The 10,000-nt window shown below is 46.2% G+C and overlaps 1 protein-coding gene across 3 annotated transcripts in view; it reads left to right on the top strand.

Moving 5' to 3' along the window:
- Positions 1–10,000, top strand: part of mcc (MCC regulator of WNT signaling pathway) — a 229,650-nt gene that overhangs the window by 102,357 nt on the left and 117,293 nt on the right. For all 3 annotated transcript variants that reach the window (XM_067439795.1, XM_067439794.1, XM_067439796.1), the window contains 2 exons: positions 7,956–8,190; positions 8,272–8,487. In XM_067439795.1, coding sequence (XP_067295896.1) covers positions 7,956–8,190; positions 8,272–8,487 — 451 coding nt within the window. The remainder of the gene's footprint in view (positions 1–7,955; positions 8,191–8,271; positions 8,488–10,000) is intronic.

The following is a 10,000-nucleotide window of genomic DNA, read 5'->3' as shown; positions in this document are numbered from 1 at the left end:
GTGTGTGTGTGTGTGTATGTGTATGTGTGTGTGTAATTCTGCTGTCTGACAATCTGGACATGGTTCACCTGTTGCCCATGACAACACACTCTCATCTGAGCTGATGTGTGTGTGCAGTTTCCCATGAGCTTTAATTCAGATCCACTGCATCAGTCAAAGCAGATTCCAGGAATAGTATCCAGCTGCAGCCCTGCAGCACACCAGTTTACACACACCAGTTTCAGAACACCAGTTTACACACATCAGTTTCAGAACACCAGTTTACACACACCAGTTTCAGAACACCAGTTTACACACATCAGTTTCAGAACACCAGTTTACACACACCAGTTTCAGAACACCAGTTTACACACACCAGTTTCAGAACACCAGTTTCAGCACACCAGTTTCAGCACACCAGTTTCAGAACACCAGTTTCAGAACACCAGTTTCAGAACACCAGTTTACACACATCAGTTTCAGCACACCAGTTTCAGAACACCAGTTTCAGAACACCAGTTTACACACACCAGTTTCAGAACACCAGTTTCAGAACACCAGTTTCAGAACACCAGTTTACACACACCAGTTTAAGAACACCAGTTTAAGAACACCAGTTTCAGAACACCAGTTTACACACACCAGTTTCAGAACAACAGTTTCAGAACACCAGTTTCAGAACACCAGTTTCAGAACACCAGTTTACACACACCAGTTTCAGAACACCAGTTTCAGAACACCAGTTTCAGCACACCAGTTTCAGCACACCAGTTTCAGCACACCAGTTTCAGGACACCAGTTTCAGGACAGCACACCAGTTTATACACACAAGTTTCAGCACACCAGTTTACACAGACCACTTTCAGCACATCACTTCAGCACACCAGTTTCAGGACACCACACCAGTTTCAGCACACCAGTTTACACGCACCAGTTTCAGGACACCACACCACTTTCAGCACACCAGTCTACACACACCAGTTTCAGCACACCAGTTTCAGCACACCAGTTTACACAGACCACTTTCAGCACACCACTTTCAGGACACCAGTTTCAGCACACCAGTTTACACACACCAGTTTCAGCACACCAGTTTACACAGACCACTTTCAGCACACCACTTTCAAGACACCATTTTCAGAACACCAGTTTACACACACCAGTTTCAGAACACCAATTCAGCACACCAGTTTACACACACCAGTTTCAGAACACCAGTTTACACACACCAGTTTCAGAACACCAATTTCAGAACACCAGTTCAGCACACCAGTTTCAGGACACCAGTTTCAGGACACCAGTTTCAGCACACCAGTTTCAGGACACCAGTTTCAGCACACCACTTTCAGGACACCAGTTTACACACACCAGTTTCAGCACACCAGTTTCAGCACACCAGTTTACACACACCAGTTTTAAGACACCAGTTTATGCACACCAGTTTATGCACACCAGTTTCAGCACACCAGTTTACACACACCAGTTTCAGCGCACCACTTTCAGGACACCAGTTTGCACACACCACTTTCAGCTCACCACTTTCAGCACACCACTTTCAGGACACCAGTTTACACACACCAGTTTCAGCACACCAGTTTTGTCACACCACTTTCAGCACACCAGTTTCAGCACACCAGTTTAAGCACACCAGTTTACACAAACCAGTTTACACACTAGTTTACACACACCAGTTTCAGCACACCAGCTTTGAGCACACCAGTTTCGTCACACCACTTTCAGCACACCACTTTCAGCACACCAGTTTCAGAACACCAGTTTACACACACCAGTTAACACACACCAGTTTCAGGACACCAGTTTCAGGACAGCACACCAGTTTATACACACAAGTTTCAGCACACCAGTTTACACAGACCACTTTCAGCACATCACTTCAGCACACCAGTTTCAGGACACCACACCACTTTCAGCACACCAGTTTACACACACCAGTTTCAGGACACCACACCTCTTTCAGCACACCAGTTTACACACACCAGTTTCAGCACACCAGTTTCAGCACACCAGTTTACACAGACCACTTTCAGCACACCACTTTCAGGACACCAGATTCAGCACACCAGATTACACACACCAGTTTCAGCACACCACTTTCAGGACACCAGTTTACACACACCATTTTCAGAACACCAATTTACACACACCAGTTTCAGAACACCAGTTCAGCACACCAGTTTCAGAACACCAGTTTACACACACCAGTTTCAGAACACCAGTTTACACACACCAGTTTCAGAACACAAATTTCAGAACACCAGTTCAGCACACCAGTTTATGCACACCAGTTTCAGAACGCCAGTTTCAGCACACCAGTTTCAGCACACCAGTTTCAGCACACCAGTTTCAGCACACACCAGTTTCAGGACACCAGTTTCAGCACACCATTTTCAGCACACCAGTTTCAGAACACCAGTTTACACACACCAGTTTACACACTAGTTTACACACACCAGTTTGAGCACACCAGCTTTGAGCACACCAGTTTCGTCACACCACTTTCAGCACACCAGTTTCAGAACACCAGTTTACACACACCAGTTAACACACACCAGTTTCAGGACACCAGTTTCAGGACAGCACACCAGTTTATACACACAAGTTTCAGCACACCAGTTTACACACACCAGTTTCAGGACACCACACCACTTTCAGCACACCAGTTTACACACACCAGTTTCAGCACAGCAGTTTCAGCACACCAGTTTACACAGACCACTTTCAGCACACCACTTTCAGGACACCACTTTCAGCTCACCAGATTACACACACCAGTTTCAGCACACCACTTTCAGGACACCAGTTTACACACACCATTTTCAGAACACCAGTTTACACACACCAGTTTCAGAACACCAATTCAGCACACCAGTTTCAGAACACCAGTTTACACACACCAGTTTCAGAACAGCAGTTTACACACACCAGTTTCAGAACACCAGTTCAGCACACCAGTTTATGCACACCAGTTTCAGAACACCAGTTTCAGCACACCAGTTTCAGCACACCAGTTTACACACACCGGTTTCAGCACACCAGTTTACACACACCAGTTTTAGCACAGCAGTTTACACACACCAGTTTCAGGACACCAGTTTCAGCACACCAGTTTCAGGACACTAGTTTACACACACCAGTTTACACACACCAGTTTCAGGACACTAGTTTACACACACCAGTTTACACACACCAGTTTCAGGACAACAGTTTACACACACCAGTTTACACACACCAGTTTCAGGACACTAGTCTACACACACCAGTTTACACACACCAGTTTCAGCACACTAGTTTACACACACCACTTTTTTAGGACACCAGTTTCAGCACACAAGTTTCAGCACACCAGTTTCAGCACACCAGTTTCAGAACACCAGTTTCAGGACACCAGTTTCAGGACACCAGTTTCAGCAAACCAGTTTCAGCACACCAGTTTCAGCACACCAGTTTCAGGACACCAGTTTCAGGACAGCACACCAGTTTATACACACAAGTTTCAGCACACCAGTTTACACAGACCACTTTCAGCACATCACTTCAGCACACCAGTTTCAGGACACCACACCAGTTTCAGCACACCAGTTTACACGCACCAGTTTCAGGACACCACACCACTTTCAGCACACCAGTTTACACACACCAGTTTCAGCACACCAGTTTCAGCACACCAGTTTACACAGACCACTTTCAGCACACCACTTTCAGGACACCAGTTTCAGCACACCAGTTTCAGCACACCAGTTTCAGCACACCAGTTTACACAGACCACTTTCAGCACACCACTTTCAGGACACCATTTTCAGAACACCAGTTTACACACACCAGTTTCAGAACACCCATTCAGCACACCAGTTTACACACACCAGTTTCAGAACACCAGTTTACACACATCAGTTTCAGAACACCAATTTCAGAACACCAGTTCAGCACACCAGTTTCAGGACACCAGTTTCAGGACACCAGTTTCAGGACACCAGTTTCAGGACACCAGTTTCAGGACACCACTTTCAGCACACCACTTTCAGCACACCAGTTTACACACACCAGTTTCAGCACACCAGTTTACACACACCAGTTTTAAGACACCAGTTTCAGCACACCAGTTTATGCACACCAGTTTCAGCACACCAGCTTACACACACCAGTTTCAGCGCACCACTTTCAGGACACCAGTTTGCACACACCACTTTCAGCTCACCACTTTCAGCACACCACTTTCAGGACACCAGTTTACACACACCAGTTTCAGCACACCAGTTTGCACACACCCGTTTCAGAACGCCAGTTTCAGGACACCACTTTCAGGACACCACTTTCAGCACACCAGTTTCAGCACACCAGTTTCAGGACACCAGTTTCAGGACACCAGTTTCAGAACACCAGTTTCAACGCCAGTTTCAGAACACCAGTTTACACACACCAGTTTCAGAACACAAATTTCAGAACACCAGTTCAGCACACCAGTTTATGCACACCAGTTTCAGAACGCCAGTTTCAGCACACCAGTTTCAGCAAACCAGTTTCAGCACACCAGTTTCAGCACACCAGTTTACACACACCAGTTTACACATACCAGTTTTAGCACAGCAGTTTACACACACCAGTTTACACACACCAGTTTCAGGACACCAGTTTCAGCACACCAGTTTCAGCACACCAGTTTCAGCACACCAGTTTCAGAACACCAGTTTACACACACCAGTTTACACACTAGTTTACACACACCAGTTTGAGCACACCAGCTTTGAGCACACCAGTTTCGTCACACCACTTTCAGCACACCACTTTCAGAACACCAGTTTCAGAACACCAGTTTACACACACCAGTTAACACACACCAGTTTCAGGACACCAGTTTCAGGACAGCACACCAGTTTATACACACAAGTTTCAGCACACCAGTTTACACAGACCACTTTCAGCACATCACTTCAGCACACCAGTTTCAGGACACCACACCACTTTCAGCACACCAGTTTACACACACCAGTTTCAGGACACCACACCACTTTCAGCACACCAGATTACACACACCAGTTTCAGCACACCACTTTCAGGACACCAGTTTACACACACCATTCTCAGAACACCAGTTTACACACACCAGTTTCAGAACACCAATTCAGCACACCAGTTTCAGAACACCAGTTTACACACACCAGTTTCAGAACAGCAGTTTACACACACCAGTTTCAGAACACCAGTTCAGCACACCAGTTTATGCACACCAGTTTCAGAACACCAGTTTCAGCACACCAGTTTCAGCACACCAGTTTACACACACCAGTTTCAGCACACCAGTTTACACACACCAGTTTTAGCACAGCAGTTTACACACACCAGTTTACACACACCAGTTTCAGGACACCAGTTTCAGCACACCAGTTTCAGGACACCAGTTTACACACACCAGTTTACACACACCAGTTTCAGGACACCAGTTTACACACACCAGTTTCAGCACACTAGTTTACACACACCACTTTTTTAGGACACCAGTTTCAGCACACAAGTTTCAGCACACAAGTTTCAGCACACCAGTTTCAGCACACCAGTTTCAGAACACCAGTTTCAGAACACCAGTTTCAGAACACCAGTTTCAGCACACCAGTTTCAGGACACCAGTTTCAGGACAGCACACCAGTTTATACACACAAGTTTCAGCACACCAGTTTACACAGACCACTTTCAGCACATCACTTCAGCACACCAGTTTCAGGACACCACACCAGTTTCAGCACACCAGTTTACACGCACCAGTTTCAGGACACCACACCACTTTCAGCACACCAGTTTACACACACCAGTTTCAGCACACCAGTTTCAGCACACCAGTTTACACAGACCACTTTCAGCACACCACTTTCAGGACACCAGTTTCAGCACACCAGTTTACACACACCAGTTTCAGCACACCAGTTTCAGCACACCAGTTTACACAGACCACTTTCAGCACACCACTTTCAGGACACCATTTTCAGAACACCAGTTTACACACACCAGTTTCAGAACACCAATTCAGCACACCAGTTTACACACACCAGTTTCAGAACACCAGTTTACACACACCAGTTTCAGAACACCAATTTCAGAACACCAGTTCAGCACACCAGTTTCAGGACACCAGTTTCAGGACACCAGTTTCAGGACACCAGTTTCAGGACACCAGTTTTAGCACACCACTTTCAGGACACCAGTTTACACACACCAGTTTCAGCACACCAGTTTCAGCACACCAGTTTACACACACCAGTTTTAAGACACCAGTTTCAGCACACCAGTTTATGCACACCAGTTTCAGCACACCAGTTTACACACACCAGTTTCAGCGCACCACTTTCAGGACACCAGTTTGCACACACCACTTTCAGCTCACCACTTTCAGCACACCGCTTTCAGGACACCAGTTTACACACACCAGTTTCAGCACACCAGTTTCAGCACACCAGTTTCAGCACACCAGTTTTGTCACACCACTTTCAGCACACCAGTTTCAGCACACCAGTTTAGACACACCAGTTTGCACACACCAGTTTCAGGACACCACTTTCAGGACACCACTTTCAGCACACCACTTTCAGCACACCAGTTTCAGGACACCAGTTTCAGAACACCAGTTTCAACGCCAGTGTCAGCACACCAGTTTACACACACCACTTTCAGCACACCAGTTTTAGCACACCAGTTTCAGGACACCAGTTTACACACACCAGTTTCAGCACACCAGTTTCAGGACACCAGTTTACACACACCAGTTTCAGGACACCAGTTTACACACACCAGTTTCAGCACACCACTTTCAGGACACCAGTTAACACACACCAGTTTCAGGACACCAGTTTCAGCACACCAGTTTACTCACACCACTTTCAGCACACCAGTTTCAGGACACCAGTTTCAGAACACAAGTTTCAACGCCAGTTTCAGCACACCAGTTTCTGCACACCACTTTCAGCACACCACTTTCAGGACACCAGTTTACACACACCACTTTCAGCACACCAGTTTTAGCACACCAGTTTCAGGACACCCGTTTACACACACCAGTTTCAGCACACCAGTTTCAGGACACCAGTTTACACACACCAGTTTCAGGACACCAGTTTACACACACCAGTTTCAGCACACCACTTTCAGGACACCAGTTAACACACACCAGTTTCAGGACACCAGTCTCAGCACACCAGTTTACTCACACCACTTTCAGCACACCACTTTCAGCACACCACTTTCAGGACACCAGTTTACACACACCACTTTCAGCACACCAGTTTCAGGACACCAGTTTCAGCACACCAGTTTCAGCACACCAGTTTCAGCACACCAGTTTACACACACCAGTTTCAGCACACCAGTTTACACACACCGGTTTCAGCACACCACTTTCAACACACCACTTTCAACACACCACTTTCAACACACCAGTTTACACACACCAGTTTCAGCACACCAGTTTTAGCACACCACTTTCAACACAGCACTTTACACACACCAGTTTCAGCACACCAGTTTACACACACCGGTTTCAGCACACCACTTTCAACACACCAGTTTTCACACACCAGTTTCAGGACACAAGTTTACACACACCAGTTTCAGCACACCACTTTCAGGACACCAGTTTACACACACCAGTTTCAGCACACCAGTTTACACACACCGGTTTCAACACACCAGTTTACACACACCAGTTTCAGCACACCAGTTTCAACATTACCCATGTCCAGACTTTCCAAAAGACTTATAAATCAAACAGGATGAGTTTTTTTTTTTTGAGAAAGTAAAAATGCAGAATGTTTCCTGTGATGGGTAGGTTAAGTGTGTGCGTGTGCGTGTGCGTGTGCGTGTGCGTGTGCGTGTGCGTGTGCGTGTGCGTGTGTGTGTGTGTGTGTGTGTGTGTGTGTGTGTGTGTGTGTGTGTGTGTGTGTGTGTCTGTGCGTGCATGCGTGTGTGTGCAGCACCACCAGCTCGACGGCCAGCAGCTGTGACACTGATTTCTCCAGAGACGATGAGCAGCGTTTGAAGGATTACGTGCAGCAGCTGAAGAACGATCGTGCGGCGGTGAAGCTGACGATGCTGGAGCTGGAGAGCGTCCACATCGACCCGCTGAGCTGCGAACTCAAGCCCAGAGGAGACTCTCAGAGGCTGGACCTGGAGAACGCCGTGCTCATGCAGGAGCTCATGGCCATGAAGGTTAGAGTGTGTGTGTGTGTGTGTGTGTCTATTGAGAGTCCCCACAAAGATAGTGAACCAGACGTGTGTGTGTGTGCTCAGGAGGAGATGGCGGAGCTGAAGGCTCAGCTCTATCTGCTGGAGAAGGAGAAGAAGGCAGTGGAGCTGAAGCTGAGCACGCGTGAGGCGCAGGAGCAGGCCTACCTGGTGCACATCGAGCATCTGAAGGCGGAGGTGGAGGAGCATCAGGAGCAGCGGCGGCGCTCACTCAACTCAACCAGTGGAAGCAGCACAGGGGGGAAGGACAACTGCGGGAAGGTACACAACTACACAACACCACAACTACACAACATCAACAACACAACTACACAACAACAAACAACAACAACAACACACAACTCCACAACACAACACAGAATAACAACACACAACTCCACAACAACACACAACAACAACACAACTACACGACAACAACAACACACAACTTCACAACCACACACAACAACGACAACAACAATACACAACTCCACAACCACACACAACAACAACACACAACCACACACAACACCACAACTACACAACATCAACAACACAGCTACACAACAACAACAACACACAACTCCACAACACCACTCACAACAACAACAACAACACACAACTCCACAACCACACACAACAACAACATCAACACACAACTTCACAACCACACACAACAACAATAACACACAACTCCACAACCACACACAACAACAACACACAACTCCACAACCCAACACAACAACAACAACAACAACAACTCACAACTCTACAACCACACACAACAACAACACAACTCCACAACCACACACAACAACAACACCAGACAACAATAACACCAGATAATAACATCAACAATAACAACACCAGACAATAACATCAAAAACAACACCAGACCAGACAACAACAACAACAACACCAGACAACAACAACAGACAACAACAACCACACATCAACAACACCAGACAATAACATCAACAACAACACCAGACAACAACAACAACAAAAACACCAGACAACAACAACAGACAACAACAACCACACATCAACAACACCAGACAACAACACCAGACAACAACAACAACACCAGACAACAACAACCACAGATCAACAACAACAACAACAACACCAGACAACAACAACCACACAACAACAACACCAACAGACAACAACAACCACACAACAACAACAACACACAACAACAACAACAACAGACAACATCAACCACACATCAACAACACCAGACAACAACAACAGACAACATCAACCACACATCAACAACACCAGACAACAACAACAGACAACATCAACCACACATCAACAACACCAGACAACAACAACAGACAACATCAACCACACAACAACAACAACAACAACACCAGACAACAACAACCACACATCAACAACAACAACAACACCAGACAACAACAACCACACAACAAAAACACCAACAGACAACAACAACCACACAACAACAACAGACAACATCAACCACACATCAACAACACCAGACAACAACACCAGACAACAAAAACAACACATCAACAACAACAACAACACCAGACAACAACAACAACACACCCAGACAACAACAAACACACATCAACAACAACACACAACAATAACACCAGACAACAACAACAACAGACAACAACAACCACACAACAACAACACCAGACAACAACAACCACACATCAACAACAACACACAACAATAACACCAGACAACAACAACCAGACCCACACAACAACAACACCAGACAACAACAACCACACATCAACAACAACACCAGACA

The sequence above is a fragment of the Pseudorasbora parva genome, chromosome 3 (assembly GCF_024679245.1).
Source record: "Pseudorasbora parva isolate DD20220531a chromosome 3, ASM2467924v1, whole genome shotgun sequence".
Taxonomy (NCBI): domain Eukaryota; kingdom Metazoa; phylum Chordata; class Actinopteri; order Cypriniformes; family Gobionidae; genus Pseudorasbora; species Pseudorasbora parva.
Note: the sequence above shows the minus strand (reverse complement) of the source record. Positions and strands in the feature narration are given on the sequence as shown.